This window comes from Magnolia sinica, chromosome 3 (genome assembly GCF_029962835.1).
Source record: "Magnolia sinica isolate HGM2019 chromosome 3, MsV1, whole genome shotgun sequence".
Taxonomy (NCBI): Eukaryota; Viridiplantae; Streptophyta; class Magnoliopsida; order Magnoliales; family Magnoliaceae; genus Magnolia; species Magnolia sinica.
Genome location: NC_080575.1, coordinates 119,329,379 through 119,353,761, shown reverse-complemented (window position 1 = coordinate 119,353,761; position 24,383 = coordinate 119,329,379). Strand labels below are relative to the sequence as shown.

The 24,383-nt window shown below is 38.6% G+C and overlaps 1 protein-coding gene across 3 annotated transcripts; it reads right to left on the bottom strand.

The window, feature by feature from the left end:
- Window positions 1-2,590: 2,590 nt before the first annotated feature.
- On the bottom strand, window positions 2,591-16,157 carry LOC131240967 (protein HIGH CHLOROPHYLL FLUORESCENCE PHENOTYPE 173, chloroplastic). 3 transcript variants are annotated; one of them, XR_009168913.1, is made up of 18 exons: window positions 16,003-16,157; window positions 12,698-12,952; window positions 12,418-12,579; window positions 12,221-12,271; window positions 10,852-10,986; window positions 10,224-10,247; window positions 9,960-10,071; window positions 9,178-9,303; window positions 8,979-9,028; window positions 7,445-7,603; window positions 7,263-7,358; window positions 6,654-6,769; window positions 6,409-6,532; window positions 5,507-5,620; window positions 5,208-5,288; window positions 4,224-4,403; window positions 2,973-3,110; window positions 2,591-2,698 (listed from the first exon to the last, which is right to left on the bottom strand). XR_009168913.1 is itself a non-coding variant. In XM_058239538.1 (17 exons), the coding sequence occupies exons 1-16, from the start codon at window positions 16,048-16,050 to the stop codon at window positions 4,257-4,259; spliced, it is 1,800 nt and encodes a 599-aa protein (XP_058095521.1). In that variant the 5' UTR covers window positions 16,051-16,157; the 3' UTR covers window positions 2,915-3,110; window positions 4,224-4,256. The 3 variants fall into 3 exon arrangements, 2 of the variants coding, with proteins under 2 accessions (XP_058095521.1, XP_058095522.1); XM_058239538.1 differs by lacking the exon at window positions 2,591-2,698 and having other exon boundaries at window positions 2,915-3,110; XM_058239539.1 differs by lacking the exon at window positions 2,591-2,698 and having other exon boundaries at window positions 2,915-3,110; window positions 4,257-4,403.
- Window positions 16,158-24,383: the final 8,226 nt, after the last annotated feature.

The window sequence follows — 24,383 nt, the reverse complement described above, 5'->3', positions numbered from 1 at the left end:
TCCATCCAACCTGTTGATAAATTCACACAGACTTGAATGAAGAGAAAACAGGAATATCAGCTTGATTATACACTTTTGTGGTCCACAAAGTTTTTAATGGTCTATGACCACTGTTTCCTTGGTGTGGCACACCTGAGAATTTTCTCTCTTCATTTTTTGGGACTATGCCCTGAAAATAAGCCGGCAAAACAGATGGACAGCATGGATATACAATGCACACATAGAGATGGGCCCCACGGTCAGAGTCCCACATACATCGCTGGTTCCGTCGTCGCAGCTAAGTCGCGCCCTGGGTGGTCCTGTGAAGCACCGACGAAAGCGGACCACATCTTGCCAAAAAGGTACGTCCTGTCTCCAGCTGAAGGCTTAAAATCGGTGTATCGGGTACCGGATACCGGGTACTGCACTTTTTTTTAATCATTTGTACGGCTCCTGTACAGCCTTGTTTTGTTCATGTACGATACCAGCAGACCATCTGGTGTATGCTGGTTGCACCCGCTGGGCAGCACAGACACTGCTCTTCTTGGGCATGTCCTGGGTTCGGATCCTATGAAGGATAACGGGTCTCTAGTGTTCCAGCCTGGTAAGTTATAGGGTTCGAAACTTCCCACCATAGGTACCCATATGGTGGATCCCTCCGAGTGGAATACATTTAATGGGGCTACTTTTCATTCTAGACCGTCCATCTAATTACCTCTACTTCGGATAGAAAATGGTTTAAATTCCACACAGATCAGATGATCCTATAAATCTGATCACGAGGACCAAGTTGTGATTTTGAAAAGTGACTTGTCACGGACTGACATAAATATGATCATTACCTTGGATAAATGCTACTTTAGAAAAAGCTAATTTTACAAATATCTAAGATACACATGGGATATATATATATATATATATATAGACACACACACACACACAAAACGCATGGAATATTTTTTATATACAAGTCCCATATATGATAAGGTACCCATAAACATTACATGTGCCACATGCGACAATGTACATACATCACATGCTAGCGTGGACACTAATTGCCTGTAACCAAGGGTTAGAAGGATTTTATAAACCCTATGTGGTTCAATGATAACTCACCATGTGCACGTGTTTACATATAGGACCTACACAAAAAAAAAAAAATAATAAATAAAAATAAATAAATCTTCTACATAAAATGATAATTTTATCACTTTAATTATGAGCCCTGTTTCTAACAAGCACACTTGGGATTTTTATTAAGCCATAAAAAGAATTACAAGGGATTCATGTAACTCCTGGTTTACTTGATTTGAGCACTACTAGCATGCATTTTTAAGCACAATACATGAGCCACATGTGCCTCCGTATCTTCAAGAGTCTCACATGTGCTATTAATCTACACATTCCTAGCATGTAAGGTGCCAATGTACAGGCACAGCACATGCTTATTCATCCATCTCTTCTCTGATGTTTTTGAGGAATAACCTTTCAAAACAAATGCCTACAATTATATAGAAGATATTTGTTCGGAATGACCTATGCAGGACAACTTTCGTAATTACCAAATGGGCTCTAAGGTGGATCTAACCTGAACAAAGTAATGAACAATTAGAAGAAATTAAACAACAATCCGCATACACATAAATGAGCTGACTGGCGTGATATTTGGTCCATGGTATCTACATGAAGGTTCCACTTGATGAGTGGCTTCTGGTGTTAGTTGTTGTTTGGAGCGTTGGTAGCTGCTACCAAAAATGGGAATTCCCTCGGGTAATCCCCTGTTCTATAAGGCAAGTTTGGATACCACCAAATAAGTTACTTTTTCTACTTTGTAAGTAGAAAAAATAACTTATTTGAGATAAGTACATTTGGTTTATGATCAATTATAAGTAGCTTTTTTATTTGAAGTTACTTGATCACTTCAGTTTAATAAGTAGAAACCAAAATAAGCTACTTAAGGCATAAATAACTTACCTTAAGTAACTTACGATCCAAACGCCCCCTAAACATCCCAAAAGAAAGATATTCATAATGAAACCAGAAATCGCCCCATACATCGCGTTGGCGGGATTGTTCATGAGTGGAACCTAAGTATGAAAAATGAAATTTTGGTGACTGTGTTATATTGAACTTATACCATGTGAGATTTTGAGGCCACCTATTAATTCATTGAGTTTTGCTGGCCCCACACGCATCACGTGTGCCAACCTAGCTAATGTATGGGAAATCTGAGCTATGCATAGCAAGGTTGCTACATTGGCAATGACCATATGCCAAAATCAGGCCAGTCCACTCATCAGGTGGGCTGCATGTGTATGTTTAATGTGGACCACAAATGCCTAATGTGGACTGCTGGTGAACTTTAGAAAACCTTCCAATTTATACATCAGACCTACCTAATGGATGGACCAACCTGATTTTTCATATTATCACTTTGGGTGGGCTGACAGACCTCCAACACACTTGACTGGTAGGAAAATGTGCTGCATGTCACGGGAACTCTAGAGAGGTCATTCTTTCACTTGGCATTCTACTGATGTGGACCCTCCAATGCAGAAGCAGAGAGAGGTGTTCAGTCAAGAGAGAAGTTTCATCAGTCTAGTCATTGACAGAATCAAGTAAATCTTATAAATCATAACCATCCAATCTGATTTATGCCCATTGAATGTTGACCCTCGCTCATCATCTTCATTTAACAGTTTGTTCACTGGCCCACCAACTATACACAAGATTGTCCATTACAGTGAGCTAGGGTCAAGATCATTAGATTTGAAAGTGCAGAAATTTACTATGATATGTAGCACAATGTAATCTCATGTGTGCAGTTCAATGGCTAGTCTGAGGCAGTATATAGACAGTCATATTTTCACCTCATTGATGGCACTTCATGCCTCAAAACTGAAAAAAAAAAGACGTGGCTTGAAGCCTGAAATGGCTATATGGAACTATGCCCTTATGGGTCAATATGAAACAAGAGAGATATCAGGACTCACCCTAGCCACAAGCTTCTTTACAGGTACGAGTCATCCACACGCAGCTGACAACTCACTTATTGTCTCATGACTGCTATATTTCTCATGCTTGCTTCTTTCACTTTTCTTTTGTCAATTTACATGTGCTTGTGGAGTTCCCTGTGAAAAAAATAAAAAGCAAAAAGAGCAGTGATTTAGATCCATGCTTAATATTTGAGGAATTATAGGGTCCAGAGGTGTCAGGATGTGTCCTAAAGTGCCTAGTCAGTACAAGTGAGGCCCATGAGTGGGTGATCCAGACAGGTCTCTGATCGGCCCGGCTTTGTATGGGGGATGCCCAAAAATTTTCCAGATTTGAAGATCCTTGCCAGCCAATCTTGTCATGACCAGTCAAAGTAGAAGGATCTTCCAGAATGGGAGATTTTTGGGACATCTCCCATGCACAGTGGGAGCCATTAGATCAGCAATCTAGACCCTCAAACCATTGTCCCACTTGTATGGACTGGACAAATAACAATACTATTTATCTCCTTCTGATCAGGACCCTTTAAATCAATAATTGTCTATGGAATTATATTAAAAGGACTGATATAGGACCCTTGGTAGAGTGGAATGGCAGGATAGGATTCATGTAGCTGACCCAAATTACTTGGGATAACGCTTAAATGATGATGATGATGACATAGGGTGCAAAATAAAAAGAAAACATTCAGGGATGATGAAAACTCAACGATGCATACCAAAACAACCGTCTGGTGTATGTATGTGTTATTCACTGGATCATTCCTCCTAATAGATATTGGAGAATTGATCACATATAGGAAACAATACCACCAACTTGTGGTATGGTACAAGCTTTCCTGCTAACATGCTACTAGTAAGAACAGCAGTACCATGAACATGATAGGCAAGAAAATAACGATCACACATCTCAACAATCAGGCTGATCTGCTCAATAAGTGGGGCACACCTGTATGTTGAGTCAGACCATGGGCAGTCCATTGATTCTAACAATGTGGCCCACCTGATGAATGGAATGACCTCATTTTTTGTTCCAGCTGATTTTCATGGAAGGACTTGCCATTTTCATGGTATTGATATCCCACTCTTAAGTGGCATGTTGGTGGGAAAGATGATACAGTACCACGAGTTGTTGCACCTTGACTGTATGCTATCAGTTCTCTAAATAATGATTGCCCTCAACTTCTCTCACAAAGAGAACGACTACATCTGAAAGATGGAAATTTGCTTTTTCGTTTATCATATACTCACAGTGTTGAAAGTGCTATTTATCATGTACATAACTCAAACTAGCACAGGGCTCTCTTCCAAGGCTTCTTTCCCTGTAATACCATCCTTCAAGGTCTTGAAATAAATGTCGTAGTCCTTCTCAGGTGGAGGGTTTTCAGGATCCACCGTGAATGGTTCGCTAAAAGGGATAACACTCTTAACCTGAAAACAGACAAAACATGAAACTTAGCGCGCGTGCGCGCACACACGAAAAAATAAAAAAAAAATCAGCATGCACAACATCTTAGGTCTCAAGCCCACTTATTTGTTTTGCATTCTTCACAGGATGAAAATTGCTTGTATTCAAGGGTAGAATACACTGCAGAATGGTCTAGAGTGCACCCTACATCTTTCTAGAGAGTGTTGCATATTGACATAATGCCATTACCAAGATGGCGCACACCAAACTGATGTGATGACTGTTCAACTTCTTGGACACATGTCAGTGAAAAACATGTCTGTCACATGCTGATACAGCTATTAGGAAAACCCACATCTTTTTTCATTTGTGCAGATGTTTTCCTATATTTTAAGTTTCATGAGTAATTCTTTTTTATTTTTTTACACACGCAGTCACACCCCACACACACCCACACACTCACACCTCAGTGGGATTTCACCACAATGGGTACTCGAACCCATGACCTCGTGTTGAAACTCTTGTGAGTCTACCACTGAGGCATGAGTAAGGACCCACTTTCATGAGTAATTCAAATAACAACAAATATTCAACTTTTAACTGCATGGATGTGTCAATATGTCAGGCATTCTAGGATGCCCGTGTCCAACACCTTGTATCCAAGTCTAGCACCAATAAATGACCATGTTTAAGTTACAAGAGTTAATAAAGTTAGTTTAATTTTGTTAGAGAGATAGATGGCATCTATTTTGCTAAAACCAACATATAATGCACATGATACTCCATATCTCATGACAAAAAATGCCAAAAGTGGATGAATTTATAACCTCGAATGTCTTGTTACGTGCATATGGGCTTTCAAGAGCAGCAATACATATACGAGCAACTTCTTCCCTCGATATCTTCCCCTGTATTCATCACATGATTAAGAATGCTCTGGTCAGAAACCGTTGGGTATAGACCTATGACTGCTGCAAGCGACAAATCTGTTCAAGCATGCTATTGAGAATATATGGAAAGTAATTGATAACTTGACATTACCACATATAGGAAAGAATAGTCAATAACCACAAGAAAACTATAAGACGAATGAGGGAAAAAAAAAAACTGAGATGAGAGTGAATACCGTTATATTATCTCCCTGGTCAAAAATGAGATCGGCTCCAGCAGGCTCTTCAGTAAGCGCACAAGGCCTTACTATTGTATATGGAATTCCACTTTCCCGTATCAAATCCTCTCCCTGAAGAAGTTGAAGCACAGGGTCACGCCTAGCTTAGCTATCCCATCAAATCTAACAATATATATGCTTTATAAAATGCACTAGTTTTTCTATTAAAACTGCTCACTTAATTGATGTTCATTCAGTCAGATGTTTCTTGATCTCCTTCAAATCCATTTCTTCATCACATACCTTTGTTCCCATCTCATTATGAAGTTTATGTGCATACAATAGTTGACAGCTAAGTAAAAGCAAAACCAATGTAAATTTGAGGAAATCTACGCCTATGTCTGATTGGCATTTGCATGGCCCAATAAACTGCAATGTCGATATTGGGGGTCACCTTTTGGTCATCAAAATCATTCCTATGGTGCATCCAATAGTGGATGGAGCTATTCCAAAATTCTCCATAGAGGACAAGTCTTAAATATCATATTGGGTCCCAATTCCAAAAATGGGGTCATTACCTATAAAAGTGGAGTTAACACGCAATGCAATCTCTACTGCGTGTAACATGATACATCTGTAAATTAATAAACATCCTCTTTAGAGAGAAATGGAGTTAATTCTTTAGGCTGTTATTTGGGAAATAAAATTTAGTCAAGTTAGCTCAATTTTTATTCAGTTAATCCACAAATGCAAGATCTAGGGTAAAGAAAGGCACTCAATTAGTTCCAATGAACTTGTTAGTGTATCTGTTAACAAACTCTGAATTCAAAATGCTACAATTTTACTCTTCATCAGGCATAAGCAACACTTTTCACATGCTAATGGATAAAAAGAAGTGTAGCATGGTGACAGTTCAAAACCTTCAATTTGAATGTGAGAATGAAGTCCAACTCCTTATTCAAGCGGACGGCAGGAGGTTGTTTGCTTAAATCAAGTCCAGGCCTGTCAGGCCGAGTAACTCCTGCAGAGCTCACATGTACGAACCTGAAATCGATGAAACAATAATATGAAAGGGCGACAATATAGCATGGCATATCGGTTTCAAGCATTTACACTAAAAGAGAAACATTTAAGTTCATGAGAAGTATTAGTGCACAAATGAAACCTGGGAGTGACTGGGTCTTTTATATATGCTGCGATTCTTGATAATGGAAGTTGAAATGCACCTTCCACAAAAGACGGGTTGAGTTTCCCATCATATTCAAATTTGCTGTACATGAGCTGCAAAAGGATGTGGCCTCAACACAAGCTATACTATTGTGATAAAGAAAAAAGGTGAAATTATTGGATTGGATTCATCAAGACGAGAATACTATCCTGATCCAACCACTCGTATGAGAGAAGCCCATGGTTACAGTGATCCAGGCTGTTGATATATTGGCTGAAAGGTAGATGGGGGGATGCCCCAAAACTCTCCAGGTTGGATGATTCTAGCCGTCCAAACTTTGGCCTTATGCTTGGTCTGTTGTTATATTTTTCTTCTTAACCATCTATTTTCAGTCCAATGACCTAAGGGTTAGGATTGTCAAATCTGGGAAAATTTTGGGGCATCCCGTCACAAGTGGTTCCATAAAATCAACATCCAGGATCATAGAACCATAGGCCCTGCTTGCATAGACTCAAGACCCAAAGGATGCTGTTAATATCCTCGGCCCTGGAACATATACTTTCTCTTATGATGAAGGGAAAAGAAAAATTGAATGGAGAAGCATGCCTGCAGCGATATGACTTTGCTTGGATCAAAGGGTGGAGCATCTAATACAGTCCGTGCTCGAAATACAGGCCTCAAGGAAGAAAATGGCAAGCGTATCTGAAGCAAATAACAAGCACATTAAGTTTGAAACAATAGTTATTACCAAACCAAATCATATTGAATGATGCTGCACTATCACTTACTGTCTGCCATTGCTCCTTTACAGTGTCAAAGCTTGTGGTATACCCCACAGTATCCCAGTCAGTGCTAGTGCGAACAATAAGTTTATACCGATGTCCATCACCTTTAACTCGCAGTTCCAGACCATCATATGCAGAAAGATCCTCAGGTGCAGAAAAATTCTGACATACGGACAAAATGGTGCCCTTGTCATATATGATCAGAGCCATTCTTGATAATTCATATTGAAGGGTTTAAAGACAAAAAAAAGAAGAAGAAGGCCATCAACAGCTGCAGATGCATACCATACATTGGAAAGGTTGAAACCAACAATTCAAGGCGAACATCTTTTCAAGATGAAATTGTCGTATCGAATATTTACCTCTTTTCGAATTTTCTCCTCCATAATCATCAAAGAGATTGTTCCCTAACGTTTCACATAGGCGTGTCTACATGTAAATTACATAGTTCGCCTCCATGCATTTATGTATGACAGCTGATCTTTTGTCTATTTACCCATTATCGCGATTTCCATACATCAGCATTAAGGCTTCAAATTCTAAGGATTAAGGTTTACATTTGAATCAATTCAATTTTATGTACTAGGGTTTAGGAGTTCTAATCAGGTTTATGCTATTTTATTCCTAGGGGTCTAGGGTTTACAGTCTCTATTCAACTCATTTTGATTTCAGGTTTTGCCATTCTAGGATTTAGGATTAGGTAACATTTCAGTCAAGATGCTAGCTTGTTCTATTCACAAGTATCTATCAAGATATTATCCAATTCCATATCCATCAGTGCTTGATTTGTGATCAGATAGTGGAGATCAAGGGGGCTTGTGTGGCCATTCATTATACACTGAACATATAGTGCATATACAGAGGATCATTCCTTGCATATATGAGACTGTAGATAATGATTGATGCAAAAGCTGGTGGGCCTGTGATCATATTGGATTTGTCCAATTCCCAATTCCATTTAGTCTTTTGTGCAATTCTATTCAAGAAATAGTTCGATCTGATTCCCTTTTTCAATCGTAAGAAAGGAATGAAAGGTGATTAATACAAAGAGTTCAAAACAAACACAATGGTTTCACTAGTGACAAAAGAAGCATCAAATTAAGTGTAGAGCAATGTCGAAATCCCGCAAATACAGTGAATATGAAAACCAGGAAGCGCATATTACCAAAACAATCTTCTACCTCATCGTCGCCATTGTCCTCTAAAGAAAAACCAACGGTTATTGGTTAATATAATTTAGCTAGTACAGTATGTACTAAAAAAAAAGGTAAAACACAGCCAATATAAATACTACAAGCCAATCAGTATGCTCCTGAAATCTTTTTCTGTCCAGCACTCCAAATATATAGCATATGATATGTACTTTTAAGACTTCCAGGTTCCTTATTGATAGCATAGGTTAAGATTTTTAAGTCTACAATCATTTGATGTTAATATGACACGTTACTCTATATTAACTGCATAAGAACTTAAACCAATATAAAATCCACACCCCAATAGCAGACTGATTAATATGATAAATGCACATCAGTTTTACCCTTGTTCTGATACTAGAAAATCCACCATTGTTTGCTGTGGAGACAGTACCTGTAGAAAACCCAGGTGAAAATGCATTAAAAGAAGAGGACGAACTGTAAGTTATGGGGAGAACAACACACAGAACCTGATCATGGTAGAGTAACCTAATGGAGATAATGCATACTAAAATATATGTATCAAGATTGACGGGAACAAACCTTTGAATAGTCCAGTAGGTCCACCATTTTCATTACCAGTCGGATCAATTTGAAATGTACCTTCACTAACACCTCCCATGACAACATCATCTAGGGCACCCCAAACCAGCTCCCCAGATATGCCATCTACACAGGGAAAGTCATTTATATAAGCATGATTCTTGAAAATAATATATCTATAAAAAAAAATCATCATGATTTCATGCAATTCAAAAGTGATCAGAAGGCATTTACCCTATAGTTTAATAAAATTGGCCACACTGCACAAAAAGAGAACTCTATTTTGAGAAGTATAAGTGGCAAGAAAAAGGAATGATAGATTTAGAAATGAATTGATTCGAAGGAGCTTAGGAGTAGCACCAATAGGTAATAAGATGAGGGAAAGTAGACTTAGATGGCTTGATCATGTGCAATGGAGACTAAGAACCGCGCTAGTTAGGAGTGAGTTGGTACAAGTTGAAGACTCTAACAGGGAAAGGGGAAGGCCCAAATGTTGTGGTTGGAGGTAATAGAAAACAGTTTGATGACCTATGGTCTAACTGAAGTATGGCCCTTGATAGAGTGGAATGGTAGAACATGATTGATGTAGACGTTTGGCCGACCCTAATCAATTGGGATGGTGATGATGATGAGATAGAGTAGCCTTTATCTGGGATGGTTTCTATCATTTCCTGATGAACGTTAGTGACTGCATTGGCCAAGAACCAATTTATATACTCCTAAACTCCAATAACAGGACTTCTAATATTTGGCCTATTGCACTGAAGAGTATATTAGCATACCTTCAAATCCGAATAGTGTTTTTCCATCTTGAAGTCCAACACTACTCTTTACAGCATTGATCAAGTTCCGCATCCCTATGTACTCTACCATTTCAGGCGAGTCTCCTTTTATCTTCATGCAGCGGTCAAATGGTAGTATTGAGTTAGGAGAAATACATGGAAAGACTATTAAAGAAATGAGGGTGAAATTATTGAGTATAAAATCAGACAATCTGTTTAAGAACGAATTAAACCCTTGCTACATAAGCTAGGCCATAATCATACCTCTGGCTCAAAGAATTTGATTCCCTGTACCAAACAAGAGGTCCATTAATGTTGTGGCAGAAAACATAAAAAGCTACCCCAGAGAAACATCGTAGAAGAGTTCTATGATGTGCAAAAGTTCAAAATGAAACTCAATGTCACAATCCACAATGGGAAAAATCAAGATCCGTTCTAAGATCAGAGGTCTCACAGGGTCCTGGTCATCAGCAAACCGTAAGTTTGTTGAGACATGTGAGTCCGTACATGCAGAGCCATGTTTTGGCAATTAAGACGATTGATGCAATCAGCCCAACTGTGGACAGGGTTCCCTGAAAATCTGCAAATAAGATCGTAACCCTTTGATCAATGGTCTATGAATAATCAGTTGACAAGAAAATGCAGCCAGTGTTCATTACCAACAGAAAGTGGTCCAATGATAAAAGATTTGAGTTCCAATCAGGCATGATTTTGGTCACCGTAACAAGGCCACACATGTACAGAACCCTGTGCATGAGCTACTGTATGGTATGTTTGCTGATCAGCGGGACTATATACTTCCTCCATTATCCAATACCGCAATACATTCAGTGGTGCTCGACCACCTCAAAAAGATATAATTCATCATCTAATTAAAGTCCAAAAGTCTTACTTGGCTGTATTTTGCCCTATCAGGAGTATCACCTTCCTTCGGACCAACAATGACAGAGACTGTATTAATGACTTTCTTCACGCCTTTGAAGTACTCAGGTGCTAGAGTGTTCTCCTTGGTAATATCTCCAACAATCTAACAATACAAAGAAAACAAGCACAACTAGAAAAAAGTAACAGATAAGGTGACAGCCATCAGACTGGCTATGCTTTCCAGGCTTCCAGACTATAGATATGAAGTGATTCTTTTCCCTATTGGTTCAAGTTCCAATTGTATATTTAGAAAAGATGCCAGGTCAAATTCTGCTCTAGTCCTAACTGCTATAAAGACTTCCAATTGGTCCAATTAGCTTCTTTCTATTTTCATTGTTTATTCCTTTTCTAGCAATCATAACATAAAACCATAGCATGCTAAAATTACCATGCTACACCCCTCTTTTTCCTGCCAACAAGTCACATATGTAGGATATCCGACCCATGCTTAAAGTACTCCCCGTCATGAAGACTGCCTGGCACAAACAAACCAGGCCAATCCAGTCCAGGTGGGCCACACTACCAAAATAAATGGATGGATGACGAAATGACCCAACATACAGGTCTGGCCCACCTGATGATCAGATGGAGCTGATTTATGTGTCAGGTGACCTTCATAATGATTCCCAATGATATGCTGCCACAGAATTGGGGTACCACAGTAAGCCTAATATACTATGGTTGTAGGTGATTGTTCTTCTAATATAAAATCTAGATTATCAAAAACATAATAAATACAAGTTAATTACCTACATTATTTAATTAACAATGTGAAACAGCATCAACAAATAGAAAGAGAAATATTCACTGTGTGCATGTTAAACCTTTACTTCCATAAAATCCTTTTTTTTTTAAAAAAAAACATCGATTGAACCACCATTTTTCCATAGAGCCTTCCTGCCCCCTATTTGCAAATACAATAGAAGAATAGTCATTTAACTATTTCATTTCCTATCAGAATAAGCATACCGATCCAACCACTAGGACCATCAACTAATAACGAGTGAGCATTGAAAGAAATGATCCCCTTTGATGGGAATCCGGGGTATCAATTCATTATATATGATGGAACCTTTTCTTCAATTATAAATAGAAAGAGGGGTTTATCCCATGTCATGTACAAATTGTCATCGAAATGATAAACATTTGTTCCCTCTACTAAGGAGTCACACATCGGTTTAGGCTTAATTGAAGAAGCTAATAGCTATTCAAATCCTTGTGTAGTCATGGAAATCAGTTTTACAAATAAATTTTGTCCTACTACTCCTAAAGCCATGCTTCAGTTCATAAACATGAGTTCATCTGATTAGAAAAGATTTGATCAACATATGGCTCACCAAATCGATGTCCGGTCCAAGCATCGTCCTTGCCTTCTCTTCATTTCTGACCTAAGTTCTCGTACAAAACCAAAAGAATCATGAAATGCAATTAACCAACAGTGCAAAATGTCAATAACTCGGTGTTAGATTTTACCAACATGTGGAGTGCTATGTATGCAGTAAATCAGGCAAATTGAAGAAATGCAGCAGAATACCAGTACTCTGACCGGCAACCCTTTCTTCCGTAAGATGTCGACTATCCTTCGCCCAACACCACCAGTTGCTCCAGCCACTAACACGACATCTGAAGTTCCCAATTTCTTTACTGGTTCAGCGGATGTTTGATTTGACAGTTTCTCTATCAGAAATTCAAAGAACTTCATAGATGAAATGATCGCATTAGCCACAACATAATAAAATTTGTATATTAAAAGCAGAAAAAAATTATCGTTTTTATTAAAGAAATAAAAGGCCTGTGAGACATTGATCACCAACCTTGGCGGGAGATGGGGGCCCATTGAAAAAATATAATGTTCTTAAAAATCTTCCAAAATCCCAAGATTGCTTGCCAGCTTCAGCAAATATAGAGCCTCTAGATGTTCTTGAAGAGATGGAAAATGAAGTTCGTTGGTAAAGAAATGGATGCAGTCTGTCATTACTTTGAAGAAACTGTTTAGAATGAAGGCACAGCACCTTGTGATTTAAAGTTGTCTTATAAAACCTCCTATCAACAGGCAATGGAGGAAAACCCTGCAACACCAGTCAGTCAGTCCCCATTTCACTTGGGTACGTATTATGATCTAAGGGAGCAGTAATCGTTACATTAAACAAGCAAAATGATCCACTGCTCTAATGCGACCAAGCAAAAATCACAGCAACTGGGCAATTCTGGCCATCCGATCAGTAGCCTAAATGGACGTCCAGGATAGTCTATAGGAAAATGTCCTATCATAAATTGGAGCCATCCATTTGGCAACCCTTATCTTGGATTGTTCACGGCTCCAAAGAATCATTTTGATCAAATGATATTCATCCCATAGAACTGGGAAAGAGAATGGCTACAAACAGAAGGTCAATATATAGGACCATCTGATTGCTATGATATTGAGCAATGGGTCCCCAATGCAAGCATTCGACGTACATAGAAACTGAAATCACTTTGAAGAATTTGGTTTTATCATTAAAAAAAACCTTTGATTTGAATGCAGATATTTCTTGATTCCGAAATCAGTTGAATGGTGTTAGCACATCTTCAAACAAAACGGGAAATAATTAAGTTTGACATAGTAAACTAAAAGAAACATGGTTGGCATGGCATGAAGTTACAATGTATGAAATAAGCCTAGAATAGATGTAATGACAAACATTAGTCACGACAACAAACGGAGACAAAAATCTATTGGGCCAAAATAATCGTGTTGGAAGAAAGTACATTAAGATTTATGCACCATAGCTTCAATGAAAATGTGAGGAAATAGAAAACGGATTCTCAACCAGAGTCATATTAAATGAACTTGTCATTGTGCTCCGAAAGAAGTGAATTGAATTGATTTGACAATCACCAAGAATTTAGCGTATTCACTTCGTGAAATTTTGATCACTAAATTCCCCAAACTTGGGATTGAATTTGCCTGAATTCAGGCTTAACTAGCCAACGAGTCTGGGCCTAGGAAGATCTTATCAAGCCCACAAACTAAGTGAGCCAATGCCACAAATTCGAGGAACCAAGTTTGCAAACTCGGCACGCTAATGCCATGAATTGAATAAATTGACAAACCAAAATGACCAAAAACAATTCACTGGGAACCCCATGAATTACTGAATTTTGAACAAAGTGAAATTCAAACTTGGCAACTCAGATTTCAACAACAACTCATCATTTAACTGTCACATTAGCATGTTTCCTTTCAACTTGCTGGAGGTATATTCATAAGGAGTTCTCAAGTCCAACTGGTTGGACCACAATTTATAGTCCACTCAGCAAATAACTTCAATTCTATCATGTCTATGCGACATCCAACCCTTCCAATAGATTGGGCCGACCATGAGGATCACCTTGAGCAAAAATCAGCCACATCCACTCATTTTGTGGACCATACCTGCATTTTTTTAATTAGTAGCTAGAAATTGTTTTCTATGGTATGGCCCACCGGATGAATGGATGGGGCTGATTTTTGCATAAAGTGATCCTCATGGTCAACCCAACCTAGTGAAAGGGTTGTATGTTGCACCCACATGATAGAATGGAAGTTATTCTCTCGTTACCAGGTAGTCCATAAATAAAGGTTGAACCGGTTGGACTTGAGACTTTCCCATTCATAAGTATACAAATTATTGACCCCCTTAGGTTGATGGGCAACAAGAGATGTGTGGGAAGCATTTTTAGTGCAAATTTCACATTCTTGTTAATTTTAAACATGTTTCAATAAAAAATAATCTTAAATCATCAAAACCATTGTTGATAGCATCGGTGGCTGGAAGTACCGTATCAAGTCCTTGGCCTATCTGATAAACTATTGATATGGAATGGTACATTTGATACATCACTCAATACATTCATGATTGTTTCTTTCACATTCACTGGGTTGATTTAAAGCCTCAACTAATAAAGGGAATAGAGTTTATAAAATAGTGATAACGGTTTTTAGAAATGAGGCTAGATCCACTACAAGACTTCCTAGGTCGAGCTTAACATACAACACAATGTGTGGGGCCCACCTGATGTGTGCATGACATCCAATCTGTCCATCATGTGTGGTCCCTCGTTCTTTTTAGCACCCAAAAATAGGCCTGTCCAAAATTCACTTGTCAAACCTTGTAAAATCATGCCTAAGACCTCTAAATCACGTGGAGTGGCCCGCCTTAGTTTTGCAATGGCCTGACGTTCGGGTTGTCCATTCGTGGTGGTTGACTCATCTTCTGAATGGATTGTATAGCATGAAAAAAAAAAAAAAAGAAGCCTCAAACACAATCTGGAAGGTTTTTAACAGTGGGTGTCCCCATACCAACAATTCCTTGTGGTGTGGCCACCTGAGTTCTGGATTGGCCTGAACTTTGGGACGCTAAAGATAACATGAGGGAGTGCACATGATGGACGGATTAGATGTCATGCACACATCACGGTGGGCCCCAAACATTGCATTACAGGTTAAATCTTAACCTACAAAGCTTTGTAGTGGATCTGACCTCTTTAGAAATTTAAAATAAAATAAAATAAAATACATTTAAAATAAAATTTAAAAAAAAAAAAAACAAAAAAAAACAAAAAAAAAAAAAAAAACAGAAACATTCAGATAAAAATATGTTTATATCATATCTCTCAGTCAATATGATACAATATGTTCTGATATTTACTACTGTAACATAAAAAAAAAAAAAAAAAAGAAAGAAAAAAAAAATCTACATGAAGCGAAAGTCACGAAATTTGAAATTGAATCCCTGTTTTTAGTCGGCTACCAAACAGGACCTAAATACTAAAATGAGATGAACTCATTTTTAGGCGTCCATCAAACGGGGCCTAAATGTTATCACTGCAGCAAATCATAAACAGACTTCAGCCATGTTTAGGTGCCACTTAAAACTGAGTCCATCTCATTTTAACTAAAATAACATGAACTCCCCCTTTTTTTAAGAGGCAACCGAACACGCCCCTATTTTTTCTAGCATATTGGCAGTCACTCTCTCTCTCTCTCTCTCTCTCTCTCTCTCTCTCTCTCTCTCTCTCTAATTTAGAATTTTAAAGAAATTTCAGGGGCAAAATAGTAAGAAGGAGAAGGAGAAGAAGATAGATGGGGAATTACCTGAAAATTGAGAAGGGCAGAAGAGGAGGAAGAACAATAGCACTCCATTCTTTTCTGGCAGAGAAAATCAGACCAACAAACGGATATTTGAGTGCATTTCTTCACCACAGGAGGATCACTGGCGTTTGATATTCCACACGCGTGTGGAGCCTGCCCATCCACGTGCAGGAACACGTGCCCATGATCTGATATTTCCGTGTGATTGGAGATAATTTTTAGATCCTCTGCCTCAATATAAGGCCGTTTTCTCACGTGGGATAAAATGGAAAAACGAAACTGACATTTAAAGAAATTTTTTATGGCCGTCCATTTTTTTTTGTATTCTGTGCCCCATATGATCTGTGGAATCATTTGATTTTGCAGCCAGGAGATTTAAAGAGTGTATCTCACCTGATGGAACGATCTGATCAATCATATGTTTTCTACATTGTCACGTGTTATGCGTGTAGATGTAGCAGGGCTGGAACACGCGCGTGGAATTAATACACAACGAGAAATTTTCAACTGTACGACCCATTTATGGCCCATTTACATTTGTACGCCTACCTCTTTTGACCTTTCATGAATAAGCCCCGTACGTACGGACGGCTTGCCAAAGGTCGAAAACGCCCCTGCTTTTCCTTCCGCAGGAGGATCGGCCGCTAACGCTCCTCGAACTCCGAGTTGTACGAACGGTTCAAAAGATATCAAAGTTACATGGGCCCCACAGTTATGTATTTATTATATCCACAACCTTCATCCATATTTCGAGATCATTTCGAAGCATTATCAAGAAAAAAAAATCATATCCAAAGATCAACTGGACCACACCACAGAGAGCCGCTAGAAAATTGATTTTCACAGTTAAAAATTTTGTAGGCCCACCATAACATTTATTTTCCATCCAATCTATTCATAAGGTCACAAAGACCTGGATGAAGAGGAAAAACAAATTTCATAATGATCCAAAACTTCTGGGACCCCTAAAAGGGTTTCAACGGTAGACGTTCAATCCTCCATAGCCTTTTACAGTGTGGTCCACTTGATAGCTAGATCTGTCTTATTTTTCGTCTCAACCCTTAATATGAGTTCTCCAAATAGATGGACGGTTTGGATATAACACATACCTAATAATAGGACCCACAAAAAGCGGTGGGAATTACAACAACAAAAAATAAAATAAAATAAAATAATAATAATAAATAAATAAACAAAAATCTTACGGCTACGGTGTTGGCCATAGTCGTAGCTCTGCTATTTCAATATATATTGAAGGTCTTTTGATATGTATCGAAGGTCATTCGATTAATCAAAAAAGGTACAGAACTGTCCAGTAAGTTTGCCTCAAAAATCCTACAATTTTTGATACATATCGATGTGTATTCGATACGTATCAAAGTGTATTACGTATGTATTGAAGGTGATTTGACCATTGGCTACGGATTATAACCATAGCCACAACTGTAGTCTGTACTTGTCTATGAAAATTTTTTTATTTTTTATTTTTTATTTTTATTTTTATTTTTTTACATAGAGAACTTTATTCTACCTACAATTTTCTCTAATACATATTTATATAAATATGTATATATAAGCATATAAAATTTTTTCTCTTTTTTTCATTTCTTTTTTTCTTCATTTGACAAGAATATCTTCTAAACTAAAATTAGTAACTTGACGTACCCTATAAGATTTTGGGGTAGGAGAAGCTACTTTAGCCAACCAACCTGATTATTTTTCAAGATTCCATCAGGTCTATGGTCGAAAATCCATTTCATTAACTTCGTGGTCAATTTCATTTATTTCATTTACTTTGCGATCAATTCTATGCATTTCATGGTCAATCCCGGTGATTCCATTTTGATTCACGATCATTTCCATGCATTTCATGGTCAATTCCCTTCACTTCACGGTAATTTTCATGCATTTCACGGTCATTTCCCTACACTTCACGGTCATTTCCATGCATTTCATGGTCAATTCCCTTCACTTCACGATCATTTTCATGCATTTCACGGTTAATTTGCTTCACTTCACGGTCAATCCCGACGATTTTGTTTTGATTCACGGTCATTTCCATGCATTTCATGGTCAATTCCCTTCACTTCATGGTCATTTCCATGTATTTCACGGTTAATTCGCTTCACTTCACGGTCATTTTTATGCATTCCACGGTCAATCCCGGCGATTCCATTTTGAATCACGGTTATTTCCATGCACTACACGGTCAATTCCCTTCACTTCACGGTCATTTCCATGCATTTCACGGTCAATTCGCTTCACTTCACGGTCATTTTCATGCATTTCATGGTCGATCCCGGCGATTCCGTTTTGATTCACGGTCATTTCTATGCAGTTCACGGTCATTTTCATGCATTTCACAGTCAATTCGCTTCACTTCATGGTCATTTTCATGCATTTCATGATCAATCTCGACGATTCCGTTTTGATTCATGGTCATTTCCATGCATTTCACGGTCAATTCTCCTCACTTCACGGTCATTTTCATGCATTTCACGGTCAATTCGCTTCACTTCATGGTCATTTCCATGCACTTCACGGTCAATCCTAGCGATTCCATTTTGAGTCACAGTCATTTTCATGCATTTCACGGTCAATTCCCTTCACTTCACGGTCATTTCCATGCATTTCACAGTCAATTCGCTTCACTTTATGATCATTTTCATACATTTCACGGTCAATTCCGGCGATTCCGTTTTGATTCAAGGTCATTTCCATGCATTTCACGGTTAATTTCCTTCACCTCACGGTCATTTTCATGCATTTCACAGTCAATTCACTTCATTTCACGGTCATTTTCATGCATTTCATGGTTAATCCCAACGATTTCGTTTTGATTCACAGTCATTTTCATGCATTTCATGGTTAATTCCCATCACTTCACGGTTATTTCCATGCATTTCATGGTCAATTCGCTTCACTTCACGGTCATTTTCATGCATTTCACGGTTAATCCCGGTGATTCCGTTTTGATTCACGGTCATTTCCATGCATTTCACGATCAATTCGCTTCACTTCACGGTCATTTCCATGCATTTCACGGTCAATCCCGGCGATTTCGTTTTGATTTACAGTCATTTCCATGCACTTCACGGTCAATTCGCTTCACTTCACGGTCAATCCTGGTGATTCCGTTTTAATTCACGGTCATTTCCATGCATTTTATGGTCAATTCCCTTCACTTCACGGTCATTTCCATGCATTTCACGGTAAATTCGCTTCACTTCATGGTCATTTTCAAGCATTTCACGGTCAATCCCGGCGATTCCGTTCTGATTCACGGTCATTTCCATGCATTTCACTGTCAATTCCCTTCACTTCAAGGTCATTTCCATGCATTTCACGATCAATTCGCTTCACTTCACGGTTATTTTCATGCATTTCACGGTTAATCCCAGTGATTTCGTTTTGATTCATGGTCATTTTCATGCATTTCACGATCAATTCTCTTCACTTCACGGTCATTTCCATGCATTTCACGATCATTTCCCTACACTTCACGGTCATTTCACGGTCAATTCTCTTCACTTCACGGTCATTTCCATGCATTTCATGGTCAATTCACTTCACTTCACGGTCATTTTCATGCATTTCATGGTCAATCCCGACGATTCCGTTTTGATTCACGGTCATTTCCATGCATTTCACTATCAATTCCTTTCACTTCACGATCATTTTCATGCATTTCATAGTCAATCCCGGCGATTCCATTTTGATTCATGGTCATTTTCATCATTTCATGGTCAATTCCCTTCACTTCACAGTCATTTCCATGCATTTCACGGTCAATTCACTTCACTTCACGATAATTTTCATGCATTTCATGGTCAATCCGGCGATTTCGTTTTGATTCATGGTCATTTTTATGCATTTCACGATCAATTCCCTTCACTTCACAGTCATTTCAATGCATTTCACGGTTAATTTGCTTCACTTCACGGTCATTTCCATGCATTTGACGGTCAATTCACTTCACTTCACAGTCATTTGCATGCATTTCACGGTCAATCCTGGTGATTCCGTTTTGATTCACGGTCATTTCCATGCATTTCACGGTCAATTCCCTTCATGGTCATTTCCATGCATTTCACAGTCAATTCGCTTCACTTCACGGTCATTTCCATGCATTTCATGGTCAATTCCCTTCACTTCACGGTCATTTTCATGCATTTCATGGTCAATTCTGGCAATTTCGTTTCATTTCACAGTCATTTACATGCATTTCACGGTCAATTCGCTTCACTTCACGGTCATTTTCATGCATTTCACGGTCAATCCCGATGATTCCGTTTCATTTCAGGGTCATTTCCATGCATTTCACGGTTAGTTCCATACATTTCACGGAATTGACCGTGAATTATATGGAAATGACCGTGAAGTGAAGCGAATTGACTGTGAAATGCATGGAAATGACTGTGAAGTGAAGGGAAATGATCGTGAAATGCATGAAAATGACCGTGAAGTGAAGGGAATTGACTGTGAAGTGCATGGAAATAACCGTGAATCAAAACGTAATCGTCGGGATAGACCGTGAAGTGCATGGAAATGACCATGAAGTGAAGCAACTCGACTGTGAAATGCATGGAAATGATCGTGAAGTAAAGAGAATTGACCGTAAAATGCATGAAAATAACCGTGAATCAAAACGGAATCGTCAGGATTAACTGTGAAATGCATGAAAATGACCGTGAAGTGAAGTGAATTGACTGTGAAATGCATGGAAATGTTCGTGAAGTGAAGGTAATTGACAGTGAAATGCATGGAAATGACCGTGAATCAAAACGGAATCACCGGGATTGACCGTGAAGTGCATGAAAATGACCGTGAAATGAAGCGAATTGACCGTGAAATGCATGGAATTGACCGTGTGACCGTGAAATGCATGGAAATGACCGTGAAGTGAAGGGAATTGACCATGAAATGCATGGAAATGACCGTGAATCAAAACGGAATCGCCGGGATTGACCGTGAAATGCATGAAAATGACCATAAAGTGAAGTGAATTGATCGTGAAATACATGGAAATGACCGTGAAGTGAAGGGAATTGACCGTGAAATGCATGGAAATGACCGTGAATCAAAACGGAATCACTGTGATTGACCGTGAAGTGCATGGAATTGACCGTAAAGTGAAGCGAATTGACCGTGAAATGCATGGAAATCACCGTGAAGTGAAGAGAATTGACCGTGAAATGCATGGAAATCACCGTGAAGTGAAGAGAATTGACCATGCATTGACCGTGAATCAAAACAGAATCGTCGGGATTGACCGTGAAATACATGAAAATGACCATGAAGTGAAGCAAATTGACCGTAAAATGCATGGAAATGACCGTGAAGTGAAGGGAATTGACCGTGAAATGCATGAAAATGACCGTAAAGTGAAGCGAATTGATCGTGAAATGCATGGAAATGACTGTGAAGTGATGGGAATTGACCGTGAAATGCATGGAAATGACTGTGAATCAAAACAGAATCGCCGGGATTGACCGTGAAATGCATGAAAATGACCGTGAAGTGAAGCGAATTGACTGTGAAATGTGTAGAAATGACCGTGAAGTGAAGGGAATTGACCGTGATATACATAGAAATGACTGTGAATCAAAACGAAATCGCCGGGATTGACCGTGAAATGCATGAAAATGACCATGAAGTGAAGCGAATTGACTGTGAAATGCATGGAAATGACCGTGAAGTGAAGGGAATTGACCGTGAAATGCATGGAAATGACTGTGAATCAAAATGGAATCATCGGGATTGACCGTGAAGTAAAGCGAATTGATCGTGAAATGCATGGAAATGACCATAAAGTGAGGAGAATTGACCGTGAAATGCATGGAAATGACCGTAAATCAAAACGGAATCACCGGGATTGACCGTGAAATGCATAAAAATGACTGTGAAGTAAAGCGAATTGATCGTGAAATGCATGAAAATAACCGTGAAGTGAAGGGAATTGACCGTGAAATGCATGGAAATGACTGTGAATCAAAACGGAATCGCCAGGATTGATCGTGAAATGCATGAAAATGACCATGAAGTGAAGCGAATTGACCGTGAAATGTATGGAAATGACCGTGAAGTGAAGGGAATTGACTGTGAAATGCATGAAAATGACCATGAATCAAAACGGAATCGCCGGGATTGACTGTGAAATGCATGAAAATGATCGTGAAGTGAAGCGAATTAACCGTGAAATGCATGGAAATGACCGTGAAGTGAAGGGAATTGACCGTGAAATGCATGGAAATGACCGTGAATCAAAACGCAATCACCGTGATTGACCGTGAAGTGCATGGAATTGACCGTGAAGTGAAGCGAATTGACCGTGAAATGCATGGAAATCACCGTGAAGTGAAGAGAATTGACCGTCAAATGCATGGAAATGACTGTGAATCAAAACAGAATCGTCGGGATTGACCGTGAAATACATGAAAATGACCGTGAAGTGAAGCAAATTGACCGTAAAATGCATGGAAATGACCGTGAAGTGAAGGGAATTGACCGTGAAATGCATGAAAATGACCGTGAAGTGAAGCGAATTGATCGTGAAATGCATGGAAATGACTGTGAAGTGATGGGAATTGACCGTGAAATGTATGGAAATGACCGTGAATCAAAATGGAATCACCGGGATTGATCGTAGAATGCATGAAAATGACCGTGAAGTGAAGCGAATTGACTGTGAAATGTATAGAAATGAATGTGAATCAAAACGGAATCGCCGGGATTGACAGTGAAATGCATGAAAATGACCATGAAGTGAAGCGAATTGACTGTGAAATGCATGGAAATGACCGTGAAGTGAAGGGAATTGACCGTGAAATACATGGAAATGACTGTGAATCAAAATGGAATCACCGAGATTGACCGTGAAGTGAAGCGAATTGATCGTGAAATGCATGGAAATGACCATGAAGTGAGGAGAATTGACCGTGAAATGCATGAAAATGACCGTAAATCAAAACGGAATCATCGGAATTGACCGTGAAATGCATAAAAATGACTATGAAGTAAAGCGAATTGATCGTGAAATGCATGAAAATAACCGTGAAGTGAAGAGAATTGACCGTGAAATGCATGGAAATGACTGTGAATCAAAACGGAATCGCCGGGATTGACCGTGAAATGCATGAAAATGACCATGAAGTGAAGCGAATTGACCGTGAAATGTATGGAAATGACCGTGAAGTGAAGGGAATTGACTGTGAATGCATGAAAATGACCATGAATCAAAACGAAATCGCCGGGATTGATTGTGAAATGCATGAAAATGACCGTGAAGTGAAGCGAATTAACCGTGAAATGCATGGAAATGACCGTGAAGTGAAGGGAATTGACCGTGAAATGCATGGAAATGATCGTGAATCAAAATGGAATCGCCGGGATTAATCGTGAAATGCATGAAAATGACCGTGAAGTGAAGCGAATTGACCGTGAAATGCATGGAAATTACCGTGAAGTGAAGGAAATTGACCATGAAATGCATGGAAATGACCGTGAATCAAAACGGAATCGCAGGGATTGACCATGAAATGCATGGAACTGACATGAAGTGTAGGGAAATGACCGTGAAATGCATGGAAATGACCGTAAAGTGAAGGAATTGACCATGAAATGCATGGAAATGACCGTGAATCAAAATGGAATCGCCGGGATTGACCTTGAAATGCATGGAAGTGATCGCGAAGTAACTGAAATGAATGAAATTGACCGCGAAGTGAATGAAATGGATTTTCGACCATAGACCTGATGAAATCTTGAAAAATAACCAGGTTCGTTGGCTAACGTAGCTTCTCCTACCCCAAAATCATATAGGATACGTCAAGTAACAAATTTTGGTTTAAAAGATATTCTTGTTAAATGAAGAAAGAAAGAAATGAAGAAAAGAGAAATTTTTTTATATATGCTTATATATACATATTTATATAAATATGTATTAGAGAAAATTGTAGGTAGAATAAAGTTCTCCATGTAAAAAAATAAAAAATAAAAAAAATTTCATAGACGGGCATGGATTACAGTTATGGCTACGATTTTAATTTGTAGCTATTGGTCAAATCACCTTCGATACATATCGAATACACTTCGATATATATCAAAAATTGCAGGAATTTTGACGCAAACTTGATGAACAGTTCTGGACCTTTTTCAATTAATCGAAAGACCATCGATACATGTAAAAGGACATATTGAAATTGCAGGGGCTACCGCTATGGCTATGGTTATAATCCATAGCTATAGAAAACACCGTAGCCATTAGTTCCTGGTTTATTTATTTATTTATTTATTATTATTATTATTTTATTTTATTTTTTGCTGTTGTAATCCCCACCGCTTTTTGCGGGTCCTATTACGTGGTATGTGTTATGTCCAAACCG

What these genes read in the sequence shown, in the direction of transcription:
- LOC131240967 (XM_058239538.1), bottom strand. Translation starts at nt 16,050, where the DNA reads ATGGAGTGCTATTGTTCTTCCTCCTCTTCTGCCCTTCTCAATTTTCAG. An exon ending in AACACTATTCGGATTTGAAG is followed by an intron (nt 9,304 to 9,959) that starts GTATGCTAATAT and finishes TTCCCTGTGTAG; the next exon opens with ATGGCATATCTGGGGAGCTG. An exon ending in ACCTACTGGACTATTCAAAG is followed by an intron (nt 9,029 to 9,177) that starts GTTTGTTCCCGT and finishes GGTTTTCTACAG; the next exon opens with GTACTGTCTCCACAGCAAAC.